At 35.9% G+C, this 19,467-nt stretch overlaps 1 protein-coding gene across 1 annotated transcript in view; it reads right to left on the bottom strand.

Annotated features, from left to right (window-relative positions):
* Window positions 1-19,467, bottom strand: part of LRBA (LPS responsive beige-like anchor protein) — a 762,673-nt gene that overhangs the window by 458,846 nt on the left and 284,360 nt on the right. Inside the window, 1 exon segment of the mRNA XM_043969784.1 lies at window positions 12,715-12,779. Coding sequence (XP_043825719.1) covers window positions 12,715-12,779 — 65 coding nt within the window.

The raw sequence follows: 19,467 nt of genomic DNA on the forward strand, positions 1-19,467 counted from the left end.
TTCAGGAGGACCTGAGTTCAAATTCAGCCTCAGACACTTGACTTGTGTGACCCTGGGCAAGTCACTTAACCCTCATTGCCCTGCCCCCACCCCCAAAGACACTACTCAAGTTTTTCTGATGTAGAAACCAACCTGTAATCTTGGTGCAGTCCTAACTACACATAATCAAAGGCAAATGGAATTACTATGAAGCTCGCATATTAGTAACAAGAGCCACACATTTAACTGAAGAGGAATAAAAGATAATAAAAATGCAATATGCAGGCTACTTTCTGGTACCTATTGATGACTCAAATATGGAAAGCCAAATCTGAATTACTAAAGAGATGAATCTCCTCAAGAACCTGAGTGGGCACTTACTGTACCATAAAAAAACCGTATCCTGGGTTTCTAACCTATAAGAATTTACTAGCTAAAAAAAAAAACTACAAACTATGAGCATATATTTCCTATTCCAGGTGTTAAAAGGGAAACACATGCAAGAACTCTCCTGGAACATAATGTGAATGTATCCTTGGTTTTCTCATCCAACCCTGGAAAATAATGCATGAAATACACCTAAATGGGGAGAATACTGACACAATGTTGAAGCATGAAGGAAGGACAGAACTGTACTGAAAGCACTGGAGAAGAAAGTTGAGTCTTCATTCCTTCTTCAAAAGAATCGCTTATAGTTTCAGACTCATTGAAAGTGACTCTGGCGGGCAGCTAGGTGGCACAATGGATAGTGCACCGGCCCTGGAGTCAGGAGGACCTGAATTCAAATCTGGCCTCAGACACTTAACACTTACTAGCTGTGTGACCCTGGGCAAGTCACTAAACCCCAAGTTCCTCATTTAAAAAAAAAGAAAAGAAAAGAAAAGAAAATGACTCCAGGAATAAGAAAAAGGAAGCTTCTCTTGTTGAGATTTAGGGTAACAATGCAGTTCTTTAAAATGTCCCTGATTTCCTGCTTGCCTCCCGAGAGACTTCAGTAAGTTTCACACAGAGGGAGATCAGAGACCATCTCAGTTGTTATTTATTACAGTAAGAGCTCATTCATTCTGGGCATTTGGTGTCATTCTAAATTTCATTATTTTTGCTACTTTCTCTATGTTTGGATAAATAAGTTTTATCTGCTATTCATTATTTGTGATGATCTTTTATGTAACCAGAACTTGGCAAGAATGAATAAATGAATATTTGGTTATTAAGGCACTTGCTAGTTTGTGTGTGTGTGTGTGTGTGTGTGTATGTCTGTGTGTGTATACACAGAAAGAGATGCATCCTATCTAGCCAGTTGCATCTTACTGACGTGTTACAAGTGACTTCTAAGTTTAATATAGACATGATACCCCATAGGATACAGAACCAAGTCTTCTATTTGACATCAGTATACTGCCTAGACCCTTCACAAAGTGTTTCTCCAATGGTTCATCCTGGTATGAATGTGACCCTGAAATCAAGAGGGCAATTAATTTTATTCCATTTTGTCACTACCCAAAGATCTTATGTAAAAATTTATCTCTCATATTTGATTATTTTTTGCCTAGGATTGTTCTTTTTATAACAATTTTTTAAAAGTATTATGGATGCAAAATAACCCACAATAAGAAAGCCAAAAGTTCAAGGAAACCAACTAAGCCAGCACACTCTTGTTCTACTTGCCATCGGTGGTAGCTAAGGTAATGTAGGATTAGAATATGAAATTCTTTGTAAAATATTACAGAGAAAGATGAAGATTAAAATCAGTATCAGCTCAGAAGGCAGGAAAAAGGAAGGAAACAAGCATGTATTAAGTACTTACTATGTGGCAGGAATTGTGCTATGTACACTGGGAGATAGTTGCTATCATCATTCTTATTTTACAAATGAGTAAACAGGTAAACAGAGATTAAGTGACTTGCTTAGGGTCACGTAGCCAGTAAGTACCTAAGTTCAGATGTCAGCTAAGATCTTCCTTGATTCGAAACCCAGTCATTTTTAGTTGCCAGAAGAAAAAAAAAGTGGAAACAAGAAAAGGGAAAGGGAAGGGGAAGGGGAAAAGGGAAAAGGAAAGAAAATTTGCTATCAGCCACAAATAAGTGATGTCATCTCACTGTGTTCCTCCCAGGGCCTTCCTAGCATCCTGTACCAGCCTAGTCTCAGACTTGCCAGGGTATTCCTCAGTACCCAGCACCAACCCTAGATTCCAGCCACTCCCTTTCTGGCAACTATCTTCTTTCCCAGAGTCTTTCCAATAACCAGCCTGGCCTCAATCTTTACTACCAAAGACTTCCTCAAAGCCTGTTCCAGCCTTGATTCAGGCAAACAGTTCTTGGTTTCAATCTATGTCACAGGGCCTTCTCTACCAATAAATCAAAACCATGGTCTTCCATTTCCATATCCATTGCTTTTCTAAAATTCAGTGGTGCCATTTTTTGCTAAGTTCATGAAATTTTGACCTATTTTCAGAATTATATGATAGAATTCCTTAACAGAGTATATCTTTTACTTCTTTTATATCCAGAAAGGCAATTAACAACACTAAAATGACAAAAAACAACAACTTACAGCTATAAAGATTACCTCAGAACTAAAATTACCTAAATTTTCTCCTTTAATCCTCTTAGCTACCCACTTTGACACATGTTAGTACAAATACTGTTATATCACCATTCACTAGATAAGAAAACTGAGATCTATAAAGGGAATTCTCTAAAATGCCTATTGTTCTCAAATGATGCATATAGTAGATACTTGCCAAATTAACACTGAAGATCCTATTAGTTATTTTCTGTTGTGAAAAAAAATTATAAAACTATGAATTCACAAATATCTTCATTTATCTGAGAATCAGAGAACCAAAAGAAAGCAGTGGTCTATTCAAAAAGCAGTACTAAGCATAAGTGAAATAAACCACCAACTACATCATCTTGACTAAATCAAACAATCTGAATTTCAAACGTATCAAAAATAAAAATCTGAGAAATGAAGTGTTTTAAGATGTTATACGTGGGATAGCATGATGATAGAAGGAATCCGGAGACTTGGACTGGAATAGTTCCTTGGGCAAAAGCAGATCATGAAAAAGTTTCATGAGTCTTGCTTTCCTCACCTATAAAAAGAGGATAATATGCAGTATCTAACTCACAGGGTTGCTGTGAATAAAGCACTTTGAGCTCTTAAAACACTTTCCAAAAGTGAAGTATTATTTGTATGAAAGGAAACTAATGAATACAAGTGACTGCTATTTAACATATTACTCAATAATTTATTCTTTCTCTTAGGGTAAGTTTTTTGACAAGGGAATATATCATGTGCAGTATGGTTTACACAGGTAAACTAATACTCTTCAACTTCTTAAGTGCTTAATGCATTTATTTTTCATTTGCATTTGTTTTTATCCCTAACACCAGGAAAACTCAAAGGATAATATCTTATTTGAGAGTGAAAAGGGCAGCTTCTGTATTTTTGATGTTATCAGTATGGGAAGATTGTAATGAGGAAATTCATTCCATAAATGAAGATTAGCAAACCATCTATAACTTAAAAGAGTCTGAGAGAGTTGGGTTAGACACTAAGAGGTATACTTGACCATATGCATTCAGCCAAAATGTGTCGGACGTAGAATTTGAATTCGTCTTCTTTACTCCAAGGGTAGCTTTCCATCCATTACACTAGTCTTCTTACTGAGTTTAAATATTGCATCAATTGGCTACAAGATCATATAGCTTGTTTCAATCTAAGTATCTGCGTTCATGACCCATTTTGTCCAGTGATGCTGAAGAACTGTGTCCTCTTAGAAATAAAAGTTTTCAATAAAGAGGAAATCCAATAACATAGTTATTTTGAAAGCATATTACAATCCCTGTACAAGAACCCCTGTATTGAAATAACAAAAAAGTGAAAAAAAAAATCCACGAACATGAAGCAAATATTTAAAATCTTCAGTTTCAGTTGTTGGGTGTGTTACTTTGTTACTTTGTCTTGTTGCACAATAACTCTTATTCTGGTACATAAACATATTGTACAGAATTGCAAATTTTACAGGACCATAAAGAAGTTTATAAAAGCACTCTTCAGTGTCCTTCTGTTTATGGAAATGGGTCAACACAGGCTGATACCAATCACAAAGAAACAAACAAAAATCATTTCTCTTTGCCGTATATGATTAGGTTCTGAACAATTCTGTTGGGAAAAAATGGATGTACTTCCATTTTATCTTCTGCTCTAGACGCTGGGACATAGTAATATATTGGCATTTCCAAATCATTCAACACTGACATTTATACACTGCTTTAATGATTTGCAAAGGACTTTACAAATTATGGAGCTCTTATTTGAGTTTTGCAAGAATCCAATGAGCTAAGTATTACTATGCCCATTTACAGATAAGAAAATGGAAGCTCACAGCAGTTAAGTGACTTGCCACTAGTCATAGAATTAAGTTAAAGTCATTTAAAAAAATATAATTCTACACTATTAATTACATGAATAATGCTTTAAAGTATGAATAAGAGAAATTAAATTAAAACAACTAAGTTTTTATCCTGCACCAATCACTATTGCAGTACTGCTAGTTGGTACACCTGTCTCAATTCTCTTCCAACTCTAATCCATCTTCCATTCAGCCACTAAAATGAATAACCCATAACACAGGTCTGACCATGTCTATCTCTGTCTCTGTCTGTCTCTCACAAGCGTGTGCGCGCGTGCGCGCAGACACATACAGACATACACACTGCAATAAACTCCATTAAATTTCTACTGTCTCCAAGACCAAAAACAATCTTCTATTTGGAATCCAAAGTCCTTTATAACCCAGATCTCTACCATTCTAGTCTTATTTACCTCTTACTCCCTGCCACATACTCCTTGATCCAGTGACACTGGCCTTCTTGTTGCTCCAGAATCAAAACACTCCTCTTGGCACTTTCACTGGATGTCCCCCATGCCTGGAATGCTCTCCCTCCTCATCTCAATCCACCAATTTCTCTGGCTTCCTTTATGTTCCAGCTAAAATCCTGTCTTCTTTTCTTCTTCTTCTTCTTTTTGTTTTTTTTTGGCGGAGCAATGAGGGTCAGTGACTTGCCCAGGGTCACACAGCCAGTAAGTGTCAAGTGCCTGAGGCTGGATTTGAACTCAGGTCCTTCTGAATCCAGGACCAGTGCTTTATGCACTTTGCCACCTAGCTGCCCCTAAAATCCCATCTTCTACAGGAAGCTTTTCCCAATCTCTCAGAACTCTAATGCCTTTCTTCTGTTACTAATTTTCTATTTATCTTGTATATAGCTTGTTTATACATTTTTTGTCTCCCCCTTTAGCCTATGAGCTTCTTCCTTGAGGACAAGGACTATCTTTTGCCTCTTTTTGTGTTCCCAGCACTTAACACGGAGCAGGGAACACAGTAGGCACTTAACAAATTTTTGTTTAATTGATCATTTGTCAAGGTAACACAAGCTAATTAGTAGTAGAATCAACATCAGTACCCAGGTCTTCTAAGTATAGTAGTCTTTTTTGGGGGGGAGGGGGAGGCAATTGGGGTTAAGTGACTTGCCTAGTAAGTGTTAAGTGTCTGAGGCTGGATTTGAATTCAGGTCCTCCTGAATCCAGGACCGGTGTTCTATCCACTGTGCCACCTAGCTGCCCCCAGGGTGCCTTTTTTAAAAAGCACATTTCATTGATCTTTTTCCCCCATCACTAGCATTTCTCTGAGAGAGCCATCCTATGCAACAAATGATATTAATTGCAAATGGGGTAAAATGGGGAAAAAATCAGCAAAAATTGATCAATACATAGAAAAAAATCGTCAAGTAGATGCAACGTTTCACAACTACTGCCCTCTGCAAAGGAAGGGGGGTGGTGGTAACTTCTCATATCTCTTCTTTGGATCCATGCTTTTTCATATGAAATTGGCAGTGGTGTCTTGAGAAATTCCTCCATCAGGATAAGACTGAATGATAAGAGTGACATGCCGGAGAAGTTGCTTCAGGCTTTCTCTATACTTGATGGAAAGGCAGAGCCAGAGAGAGAAATTTTTTACAAGCCACTATTGAAACTTGTCATGATCTGGTTGGCCTCTGAGTTGAACATGGAGGAAGCTGCTGGAGCCATTAGGAGTAAAAACAGGAGCAGGGGCTCGAGACCAATCCTTACTAGTTTATATTTATATAAACACCAATTATGTTCTTTCATGACTATGTTTCATGGTTTGCGTGGTATGGCAATAGAGGATGTTGTTGATTTCCCATAAGATCCAGGAAATGACAGGCAACAGGAGAGCCAAGTAAAGAAGTGGCCAGAGGAGAAGCCAACTTCTGGGGACTGGTTCTGAGAGTGGTGATGTACTTAACGCTGGGGAGACAGGTGCCTAAGCCCCACACCACCTTGTCTTCTATTTTAGGACTTGAGGATATCCACCCAAAAAAGGGCCAGGTTTAGGCTCATCTGGTAAAAGTCCCCAAAGTGACATGCCTGGTTGAGGAGAAATGACCTCTACTTCTCCATTTGCACTTTCATGAGCAAGTTTCCTGGTGGCAGCTGAGCACTACAGGATGCTGAATTGCCATAGGATCCAATGGAGGATCCAGCAACAGGAGAATTTCCAGAGGAAACTCCAGGATCTTGGAAAGGATTCTGAAAGTTGTAGGCGTGATCTGATGGCCACAGGGACTTACATAGACCAAAATCAGCACACATAAATCTTCCATTCCAGGTCTTGAGAGTATCCACTGAAATGAGCTGGATTTGGGTTCTTGTAAAAGTCCTAAAGTAATGTGTCTAGTCTTGGAGCCCTGATTTCTATTTCACTGCTTGCTCGTTTGCTATCTGCTAGAAGGCTTCTCAGTCAGGAATACAGGTCCAGGTGGAATCGGCGTATAGTAGTCTTTACTCATATTACTTCCTATCTTCCATTTTACTACACTCAAGATCATAGGATCACAGAATTTTAACTGGAAAGGGTTATAAAAATCATTTAATCAGCCCTTTTCATTTTGCATATGAGGAAACTGATTTATCTAGTTCTCTACACAGCAGAGCCAGGTCTCTGTTACAATCCAGTGCTCTTCCTCCTACACCATGATGTTCCAGATCCCCAGTGTTTTCCCAGCTATGAGAAATGGATAAAAGAGTACCTAGTGACTATGTATCAAGCATCATGCTAACCCTGCATTAGTAGCCTAATCCTCTTTGATTGCATGACTAGAGTCTATATGATATTTAATAAGGTATTTTGTGCTTTTGTTGATTAATAGAATTACAGAGCTGGAAAGAACTTCAGACTACCTAGTTCAATATCTTCAACTTACATTTGAGAAAACTGAGGCAGTGAGAAGTTAAATGATTTGCATAAGGGCCAAGAGTTAATTAATATGATTGGATAAAAGAATAAGACCTGGAAAGGACCTTAAAATTCATCTATACCAAATCACCTAAAGAAGAAAAATGCAGTGGCAAAGAATTGGAAACTGAAGGGATAAGCATCAATTGGGAATGGCTAAACACGTAGTGGTATATGAATGTAATAGAATAATACTATTGTGTTGTAAGAAATGATAAGTAGATGGATTTCAGAAATACCTGGAAAGACTTACATGAATTGATGCTGAGTGAAATGAGCAGAACCAAGAGAACATTTTACACAGTATCAACATTGTGTGATGATCAACTGTGGTAGACTTAACTTTTCTCAGCAATACAAAGATCCAAGAAAATGCCCAAAAGACCCATGGTGGGAAATGTTCTTCACATTCAGAAAAAGAACTATGGGTCTGAATGCAGATTGAAGCATACTTTCACTTTTGTTGTTGCTGCTGTTAAGTCTTTCCTGTGCTATTTTTTCCTTTTGTTCTGATTCTTCTCTTACAAACTAATTTCCACTAATGTGGAAATATGTTTAACATGATTATAATGTATAACCTATATCAGACTGCTTGCTGGCTTCAGGAGGGTGAAGGAAAGGGGGGGGAGAAAAATTTGGAAATCAAAAAAATATTTTTACATGTAATTATAAATAAATAGATAGATAGATAGATAAATGCAATTTTTTAAAAGAAGAGAAGATTCAGTCCAAAGGATACATGACATCAAGTACAAGAGGTTTCAACTCAGTATCCAATTTTCTTTTGACTCCATCAATTAATGTTATAGTGCCTACAACTTCATTTAGATCTGAAAGACAGGGGTTCTTATGTCTTACTTACCTTGGCATCACCTACAACATACATAGTGCTTTTCATATAGTAGATATTCAACTGATATTTTGAATAACTAAAAAAAATCATATTCCTTGCTTTTAAATATGAAATCCTCACAGAAATTATTCTGGATCCAAGATTTGACCTGTCTGCAGATCTGAACATTCCTTGCCTACTAGAAACTTGTCAAGTGACATTTGCTATGCAAAAGGAAAATCACCTTTAGAGTATCAGTCATATTTCAGAAAAACCTAGAAAGACTTAAGTGGACTAATGCTAAGTGAGAGGAGCAGAACCAGGAGAACATTGTACACAGTAACAGCAACACTGTGTGATAATTGATGTGGCTCTTCTCAGCAGTGCAATGACCCAAGACAATTCCAAAGAACTCTTGATGGAAAATGTTCTCCACATCCAGCAAAAAGAACTGTGGATTTTGAATGCAGATTGAACCATACTGTTTCCACTTTTTAGTTGTTGTTTTTTTTTTCTTTTTTGAGATTTTCCCTTGTGTTCTGATTCTTCTTTCACAACATGACTAATGCAGAAATATGTTTAATGTGATTGTACATATATAACCTATATCAGATTTCTTTCTGTTTTGGGGAGGGTGGAGAGAAGAGAGGGAGGAAGAAAAATTTGGAACTAAAAATCTTATGAAAAACAAATGTTGAAAACTATCTTTACATGTAACTGGTAAATAATAAAAAAGTATCAATCATAAATTAATAATGGGTTACTTATCAAGCAAAAAGGTAGGGACATCTCTTTATATCAATCGTATTCACCAAATATTTTTAAAAAGAGAAACCACACCACCACCATGAAATAAATTTCTTTATAAAGAAACACTCTTGTGACAATACAGATAGAGGTTATGAGGAGTATATCTATCAAGCAGCAGCTATCTACAACCAACCTATGTAATTGATTTGCTAATGATACCCATCAAGCCCAGATGGACCTTATTGCTATTGCACGCATATACAGAAGGTTCCCATGTTATCTACACTAATAAAACATTAATCAAGGGGCAAATTTATAGCAGTCACTCTATAAATGAGGTCAGGGCAGGTCAGACCTACATAATAAGAAACAACATAGTTGGTCTTTAGGTTGTAACTAAACCCTCTTATTACTCAACTTGCCCTTGGGATCAGGCCCAGTAGTTGAAACATTCCTATCCACTTCAGGAAAACATCCATTTTTCCATAAAGATATTTAACCTCAAAATACTATTTATTTTTAGTATTTATACCTTTAGATTGTCAATGAAAATTGGTTTTAAAGAAAACTGATTTAAATTATGGGGTTATTTTTCAAATGATTAGAATGGCTGCATCGTGTTTTAAATTGCAACAAGGTAACACAGGTGAATGTAGAACAAAATTTTTTCATTGTGTGTAATAATTATTTCTTAAATTAACTTCATTCTATTCTGTGATCATTACTAAAAATTAAGTGGCTCAAAGCACCATTTCCACAAATAGTATTATTCTACCCCTCTTGCTACACCTTAATAGATGAGAAATTTAATGATGATTTATGCTATTTAGGCAAAAAAACATAGCCTATAAAGATAATGTTAATTCTTAAGCTAACAAACCTTCCAAAAAAAATGAAGGATTTAGTCCACTAGATGCAAGAAAAAAAAGGCTATGATTGTTCCCAAACATACCAAGATCACGTATAACTCAAATAAAAACATTAAATTTATGGAGAGTTATGAGACTTTTACAAAATGTTTCCCAACTGTTGTTTTTTAAAGTCAATAAGAGTTGAGTGACTTGCCCAGAGTCACACAGCTTCTAAGGGTCCAAGCCCTTATTAGAACTCAGGTCCTCCTGACTCCAGGAACTGTCTTCAAATCATTTAAATGTTATGAGATATTCCATAGGAAAAAGGAAGGTTAACTGTGGCAAAGCAGGTTTTAAAAACCATGCATTTTAAGTGAAACAAAGAAAAATAAAAGGGATGACAAAAAGAATCAGGAATCAAGTGGAAGAGAAAAGAGATGGAAGGGAAAAATGAAAAGATGACAATACAAGAGTCAGGAAGGACAAAAAAAGAGATCAGTAGAAAAGACAGAAGAGAAAGGGAGGGGGACATGGCATAGAGACAACTCTGGTTGTCTTTATAAAAATTTAACAAATAACTTTTCTTCAAATAGATTTCATGGTCTGTAATTGATTCCACTCTTAACATCTAAATTCTTCATTATACTCAGTTCCCATAATCTACTCCTCCATTACATCTCAGCTACTCACCAAGATGACAATAATCTTAATTTTAATCACTCACAAATATTCTACTTCCATTTCCAAATTCCCTGCAATTCCTTCATGTGATCATAATCTTTAAACATTTCATCTTTTCCTAAACCCTTTTGTTGTTCACATTGCAACTTCAATAATTATCACCCCTCAATTCTTTACCCGTCCATTATAACTGAAGAGTCCATTTTCCTTCCTTCCCCATCTTGACCATTTAGACTTTGTTGAATGCTAGGCCACTTGAAATTCCTTGCCCCCTGTTCCTATTAAAGAAACACACCTTTTCAAAGTTACAATTGGTCTGTCCATCACCCAATCTAACTGCCTTTTACCATGCTCATCCTTCTTGACCTATCTGCAGACCTGAACATTATTGGTCACCCTCTCTCTTCCCAGATACTCTCATCTCTCTACGTTTCCATGATACCATGCTCTCTTGGTTTCTGGGTTATATGTCTTGCTGCTCCTCAGTTTCCTTTACTGATCTTCAGCCAAGTCACTCCCATTAGCAATCAGGTTCCCCAAGTTTCTGCCCTGGGCCTTCTCTTCTCTTTCTATGCTCTCTCATTAAGGGATCTCAATAGCTGCCATGGTTTCACTTATTATAACTATGTAGATGTATCTAAGGACAGACAAATTCTTGTCTTCAAGGAACTTAGCAGTCTTTCTAACAGTACATTGCCTCACCCATCATTCTACAACTGCACAAACTATCCTCCATACCTTCAATGTATGCTCTTGTCACCTCAGTCTATTAGATTATTTTATTTCATTCTAGATTTAGCTTAGGGATTTCTTTTTTTGTAATAAGGCTACTTTGGGTTGATGATTATGAAAAGTTCTATGATAACAAAAACCCTCAAAGGACAATTCTCTAAAATGGAAAATCCTTCCAGTTAACCCACCTTGTTTTGGACTATCAAATGTATTTATACAGAAGTCCAATGTTTTACAAAGCCAACAGAAAAATCAACCCTTTTTTTACTGTCCTCTATATTTCTATTTTATTCCATTCCTAATTTTTTTTCCTTTCTTAGCCCCCTTTTACTTTCTTTTTCATGCTACATTTACTTTTCCCTCTTCCCTCATTTCTGTAATAAAGACCTGTCTACTCCTTTCTCTTTCCTCTTTTTTACATGCACATAATTTTTCTGAATGAATTTTGTTTGAAAATCAATGTAGCACCCCTTTCTCCTCACTATCTAAGAGAAAACATCTAATGGTTAATAAGGTGCCATATCACCTGCACAGTGATCAGAATTAAGGAGGTGGCAGTCCCACTACTCTGTTCTGTCTGGTCATAGCAAATCTCTAGCACTGTCTTCAATCCAGGCACCATATTTTCAAAAGGTTATTGATAAGATAAAAAATAAACAAGAGAGTTCACCAAGACACTCAATGACCCTTAACAATATGCCATATGAGATGGAATGAAGAAAAAGAGGATGAAAAGACTTGGGGGAGGCACAGCGGGACAGGTAACTCATGATAACTTTCTGTAAGCATTTTTGTTATATAGATGAAGGTTTGGCCATCTCTTATTGATCTTATAAGTGACCCTTTTATAAGTTAATGGAAATTATAAAAGCTAAATTTTGTTTTAGTTTAAAAAAAAGTAAAATACAGCTAAGCAAAATGGAATAGACTAACAAAAGAAGTAGCAGGATGCCATGCAACAGGGAGCTTCAATCAGATGCGAAAGTAACATCTGTTTGATATGGAATACTCAATATCCTTCATTTCACAGATGAGGAAACACAAAAGCCCAGAGGAAGAGACTTGACTAAGGTCTTTCAAACATATGCTGTCTTTCTTTTCTTAATTCTTGACATTCATGAGCTAATGGCAGAGATCATTCCAAGAATCTAGGTCCTCTAATTTGGTGATCTTTCCATCACATATACTATCAGTTCTTGAAAGACATAATAAAAAAAACTCTCTGTTACATGTTTAGTTTAAAATTAAGGTAAATTTTTTAAAGGATAACTTTCCAAAGAAAGATTTCTAAGATCTACACCATGACAGTAACAAAAATTTGAGAATTTTATAGATAGAATTTATAGCTAGGAAATCGTTTGCAGATAGCAAACTTTTACAGACTATCATTTTATTCATTTTAATAACCAACAATAATGTTATTTATTTCATTAGTATACCTTCAAGGTAATATCTCACAAAAATAATAAAGAACAAAATCAGCACACAAAAAATCTAGAAATGTGAAACAATGATACATGTAATAAAATTTTCAAACAAAATGCACATAGAAAAGAAACAATTACCTTCCTTCATTGACAAGTTCAATAAAAGCAAGCCCTGCATTCTTCTGGATAGAGTTCTGCCATTCCTGAAAAAGAGAAAATAGCTAAAGAATTCTACTTTAAAAAACACTTAATTGAAAAAATGACTTTCACAGAGTTTCCATACTTTCATTTATCTATGTAAGAATGTAAATTCCTAGGGGCTTGCTTAAAGTGCTTTAGTCATTCCCAACAGGTATTCCATAATTATATTCTACCAAAAGATATGTGGGTAATTGCTATAAACAATATTTGAAAATGATTTGAAACGAAAAGTGGATGAAGTTAAAAATTTGATGACAACTATCACAAGTAGAATTGTATAATGTATCAGACACATTTCCTATGCTTTTGTCAATTACTTAATTCCATTTTAAATTAACCAAAGAATAGACAAATGGAAACCAAAATAATTCAAGGTAACTAAAAGCTATCACTCTGCTGTGCAGTCATTTCAGTCATGTCCAACTCTTTGTGAGCACATCGGGATTTTCTTGGCAGAAATAATTGAGTGGTTTGTCATTTCCTTCTCCAGCTCATTTTACTCATAAGGAACTGTGGGAAGCAGAGTTAAGTGCCCAGGGTCACACAGCTAGTAAGTGTCTAAAACTGGATTTGAACTCAGGTAGCTGAATCTCCCTAATTCCAGACTAGGCACTCTATAATTGCTGCACCACCTATCTTACCTTACTAGTGATTATCATGTGACTGAAAGCATTATCAAGAGGAAAACAAACCCTAATATGATGAATGACTTATAATTCTTATACTTACGACCTGATTGCTGCTATTTCACCTTTCTCTGGTGAAACATTTTGCTGATTAAAAAAATATGATGGGGGCAGCTAGGTGGCACAGTGGATAAAGCACTGGCCTTGGATTCAGGAGGACCTGAGTTCAAATCCAGCCTCAGACACTTGACACTCACTAGCTGTGTGACCCTGGGCAAGTCACTTAACCCTCATTGCCCTGCCCCCCCCCAAAAAGACCCCCCAAAATTATATATATGTATATATATACATACATATATATAGATGTGTGTGTGTATATATATATATATATATATATGATAGAAAAGCCTAAATATAAGAAATGGAAATGCAGTTGAGAGAGAAAGTTTTATGGGCTCTCCTTTTAAAGTGTCTTCCTTATGATTTCAGTGAGAAAAATTCATCACAAATAAAGAGTATATTATTCACTCTCATCAAGGATTCCAGGATTATACAGTTTATCACCAAGGGTCATTAAGTTACTTTTGTTGTTCTACTAATGATCCTTCAAGTAGTTATAGTACACCTTCCAAAATGGTTTTCATTACTATGCCTGCACCTAAAAAGTTATGGGGAATACCAAAATAAAGGGGCATATAGCTAACAGATACTACCATGTACTCATATGACAAACTATATGTCCTTACAATTGCAACCACCAAATAAGCGCGCGCGCACGCGCGCACACACACACACACACACACCCCAAACCAACCAACCACAAAATCAATGGAAAGAGGCTGGTGACCTCATGGTTAGAGACTCAATAAAGCTACAAGTAAGCAAAGTATCACCTCCAAAATAGTAAAATAAAGGGCTTGGATATGAAGGACAGATATTTACATTTCAGCAACATGGAGCCTCTATAAAATATTGAGCAAGTAAGAGACAAAATTAAAGAAATGCTATAAGAAAGCAAATCTGAGAATGATATGAAATCAACACTATGATAGTTGCCTGGGGAGGTACAAAGTTTAGCTAAGACTCAATCCCTGTATTTATGAGGCTTACAGCCTAGTGAAGGATATGATATACAATATGTACAAATAAGTATAATACAAGAATACATAATGAGGCTTGCATCAACAGGTTATGTACTGGTGACCAGGTGATTTAGAGAAGACAATGGTATAAGAAGAAGCATTTGACTTCAGGGTTAAAGGATGAATAGAAAGCAAAGAAGAGGGAGAAAAAGGAAGGAGAACATTCTAGGGGGCAGCTAGGTGGTACAGTGGATAAAGCACTGGCCCTGGATTCAGGAGGACATGAGTTCAAAATCCAGCTTCAGACACTTGACACTTACTAGCTGTGTGACCCTGAGCAAGTCACTTAACCCTCATTGCCCCTCAAAAAAAACCCAACCAAAAAAAAAAATGCAGAGAGAACATTCAAAGAATATAGAACAAGCAACTTCAGCACAAGCACAGAAACAAAATAATGCAACATGTGTTCAGAAGGCACAGGGTCATCAGGCTAGCTGAAGCATACAGGACTTGGAAGGAAAAACATATAAGGAAGGAAACTTGTAATTATATTAAGAAAATACCTAAAACATCCCTACACTTTGACCCAGAGATATCACTGCTAAACTTATACCCCAAGAAAGATACTGACAAAAACAACTACTTATAAAAGTACCTTTTCTGTTATCAAAGAACTAGAAACAAAGTAGATCCCCAACAATTCAGAAACGGATAAAAAAATGGTAATATATAAATTTAATGGAATAGTTGTGCTACAAAAATGAGTAACATTTTGAATGAAGAAATACATGAAAAGACTAACAAGTAATGCAGTGAAATAAGAAAATCCAAGAAAACATATACAATGACTACAACAGTGCAAATGGAAAACAAACACACAAAAACAATGAAATGTTGCAAAATTACAAAGAACAATCCTGGCCCTGATATAAGAAGATACTTCTCCCCCATTTATTTTATTTTTGCAGAGACAGGTGTGGAACACTAACAGTAACATCAAGTTTTTCGATATATTAATTTGTTTTGTTGAATTTTTTTCTTACTCCTTTTTAAAAATAATTCTTTGTTATAAGGGACAGCTTTCTAAGACTTTAGATAGGGAAGACATACAGGAGGTAATCTAGGCAATACAAAACCAAAAGTTATAAATAAAAATCTGGTTTTTTAATGTGGGGTGGACTGAGGGCTGTTAAAGACTGTGACTATCAAGCTGAGTTTGAATTTTATGACTGAAGTAATGGGAAATCATACAAAAAGAAAAAATCTCAAAGTTTTAGGGGACTTCAGAGTATCTAATCTAATCTATAACTGGAAAGAAAATTTCTCTACAACATATTTGACAAATGGTTATCCAGCTTTTGCTTGACCTCAAGTGACAGGGAGTAACTGTAAGCTTCTGATCAGAGAAAGTAATATGACTAAATCCATGGGGGGTGGGGCAGGGAGTGGGAAGGAAAGAGAGCAGAAATGTAATGGGAAGAATTCAAAGGTTATAACAACTGTGGCTAAGACATTGCTTGATTCCAAAGTAGAACTCAAGACTAAAGAGGCTGTTGACCCTAGGATAAGACACATTCCTGATTTCTCAGTTTCTGATTTTAAGTGAAGAGTGGCCAGTGATTTAATATCAGCTTAGAGCAGGAGATCTCAATCTGCACTGCAGAGTTAACTATTCTAAGCAATACAATGATCCATGTCTGTAAACTTTATATTTTAAAAATCTACAATTTATCCTGTCCAAATCTTGTTTGTACATGATTCTTCACATCTCTCCACTCCATCCTCATTAGACTGTGAGTTCCTTTGAATTCCATGCTTAGCTCAATGCCTGCCACATATGTGCATAGGTGCATAATAAATACTTCTTGACTTTACAGCAAAGAGCAAGTACTAAAGTAGGATTGGTCAGCAAAAAGCATTGTAACTCCTGCTTGAGAACCACTAGGTTGTGTGATGTGAGTCAAGATAAGTCAGTGCTAGAAAGGATGATCTAAGATTCAGTGTCATCTGATTGAAACCAAGTTTCAATAAGAACAAGGAGATTATGAAAGAAAAGGATATTGAATGAGGAGAAATTTATCATAAAATTCCATTCCAAAGTGTAAGAGATAGAAAGAGTTAGAATGAAGCATGGGAAAGGTAGGGGTTTAGATGGAGACAAAGAAATTAGGATGCGGATGAGAAAATGGGAGAAGGAATGAAATAATTTATTCCTAGGTACTTGATGATTAATACAGCGAGAGGGAAAGTAACAAGTGGTAGGTCTCCTAGACATTGTAGTGCATAACAAATGAACTGCAGTCTCCAAAGGATGCTGGAGGCCAGTGCCACAAGGATTTGATCTCCCATCATGCTCCTCTGGACAAATGTGATGAGACTTAGGATGAGAGTAGTTAAACTTAAAACAAATTAGCATGTAATCTTTTGATCTGTTCATTCTTTTGGAAAACTATTTTGTTTGGTTTGGGTTTTTTTAATTTATCAACTCAATCTGAATCTAATCGGCAAACAGTTTGCTATTTTTATTAAGTAACCAAACATTACCCAACACTCCTAAAAAAATAGTTTTCACAGCAAAATACCAGATAATATGTGAGAAATTAAAATATGAGAGGAACTAGATTTTTGTTTTATGCTATGTTATCATGTAACTTCAAAATTTCACCTTTGATTTCTGCTAGAAATAAACTGCTTTTCATTCATAACATACTTTCAGGAGAAGAGGATACAAATTTAAGAATATTTTTGTTTATAATACCCTACCCACCCAGTTGTTTCTCAAAGGGTTTCTCAATATCTCCTTCAATAACACTCACTAAAGAGTTTTAAAGTTTTATTGGTAAAGATGGATGTAGCTAAAAATGAAAAGACAATGTATTTATCATGATATACTTCAGCATACATTCTCCATTTCAGATATAATTGTCAAAGAAAGCATGACTCTAAATAATTTCATAATGTGAGAAAATAATTGTTGGTGATGAGTGTTTTTTGGGGGGGGGACCCAGGGACCCCCACACTCGGGGGCTCTGGCAGGTTTCTCAGAGCCAGCCCCAAAGGTACATGAGAGATCAGATTAACTCAGTAGATATAGAAACCACACCCACCTGAAAGCCTTTGCCCTCAGAGCAAAGGCCCTGACCTGGAGCTCAACTCATTTTAATATGGACCACCCTCAGGTCCAGTAAAGCTATAGATTTGAATGATGCTAGCCAATTAGCTTAGAACAGTGTGTAAGGGTCGCCTCTCCTCTGGTCGGCAGGAAGGGAGCACTATCCCTTGGCCTGGAACACTGAAGGAGGCAACCACATGTCCCCCCTCGGTCTCCTCTCTATCTAGGTAATGTAGGGCTTTTGAACTCTGAGCTACGTGCTCTCTCTTTACTAACATATAATATGATTAATAAATTCTTAATGCCAAAAACCGGTGCAATGGCCTCTAATTTAAAAGTAGCAATATATCAGGAACAGGCTTCACCCCAATATTTCAAACAACACAGTAAGTCACATCTGAATGTGACCTAAAGTGAATTTTAACAGTTGAAAGTAATTGCCACTATCTTTCATAATCAATTCGATCTTTCAGTAGCGTACAAACAAATACAAAACAGTGCAATATGAAAAATAAATATGCAGATCTTGGTTATCTTTCTCCTAAAGGTATTGGTGAAAAAGAAAAAGGAGTTACAAGTTTCAATCCCTAAAAACACAAATGCAACCAAATAATTACAAAATATATTCCAGTACTTTGAAAAGGAAGGAATGCAAAAAGAAAGCAGGAATCAATCATTTCATACCTGTTACAAACTTTATTGACTACCCATTTCCTAATGCCATAAGACTGACTCTACAATATTGGCTAAAATAATCATCATGGCTTTCTAATGGTTTTAGTTACCTGGAGAATTAAGAGAATACCAAAAAAGGAAGCATGTTCAATATATAAGAAACAAAAAAGCACAAAGCAGTACTAAATCTCATAAATGTGATATAAAAATGTTTTTGAGGTGAGATAAAGACTATTAATATCTATAGCTTTATATGAATAAATTTAATGAGTTACTTCAAAATTTCTATTTTCATAGATTTCACAGCATTCAGAATCAAAAGCGTTCATCTAGTATAGAAAAGGAAACTGAGAGCCAGGGAAGGGAAGGAATGTAAGGCTACCAGACAGAAACTTTGCATATCCCTCTGAAATATTTTAACTTTTAGAGAAAATAATAGCAATATTAATCTACAGTTGGTGGAGTTGTGAACAGATCCAACCATTCTGGATAAAAATTTGGAACTATGCCCAAAGGGTTATAGAATTGTGCATACCCTTTGATCCAGCAATACCACAGCTAGGTTTATATCCCAAAAATAGGGGGAAAAAACCTATTTCTACAAAAATATAGCAACTCTTTTTGTGGTGGCTAAGAATTGGACATCAAAGAATGCCCATCAGTTGGGGAATGCCTAAACAAATTGTGGTATAATGACTGTGACGGAATATTATTGTGCTATAAGAAATGACAAATAAGACGATTTTAGAAAGGCCTGGAAAAATTTGTATGAACTGATAGTGAGGTGAGCAGAACCAGGAGAACACTGTACAGTGACAGCAATTTTGTTTGATGAACAACAGTGAATGACTTAACTATTCTGAGCAATGCAATGATCCAATACAATCTCAAAGAACTAATGATAAAGCATACTAGCCACCAAAGAAAGAACTGATATTGATTGAACACAGACTGAAACATGCTGTGTTTCACTTTCATTTTTTTTATTCAGGTTTTCTTATACAAAAAGACTAATATGGTAATTTTTTACATAATTTCACATGTATAACATTGACTGCTTACCACCAGGGGTGGATGGGTAGGGGGGGAAGGAGGGATAGAATTTGCAACTCAAAACTTTAAATTAAAATGTTTATTTTTTTTTAATGCTCAAATTCCTTTGTCTAATGTAAAAAAGGAAAATAACAGTAATGTT

The sequence above is a fragment of the Dromiciops gliroides genome, chromosome 6 (genome assembly GCF_019393635.1).
Source record: "Dromiciops gliroides isolate mDroGli1 chromosome 6, mDroGli1.pri, whole genome shotgun sequence".
Taxonomy (NCBI): domain Eukaryota; kingdom Metazoa; phylum Chordata; class Mammalia; order Microbiotheria; family Microbiotheriidae; genus Dromiciops; species Dromiciops gliroides.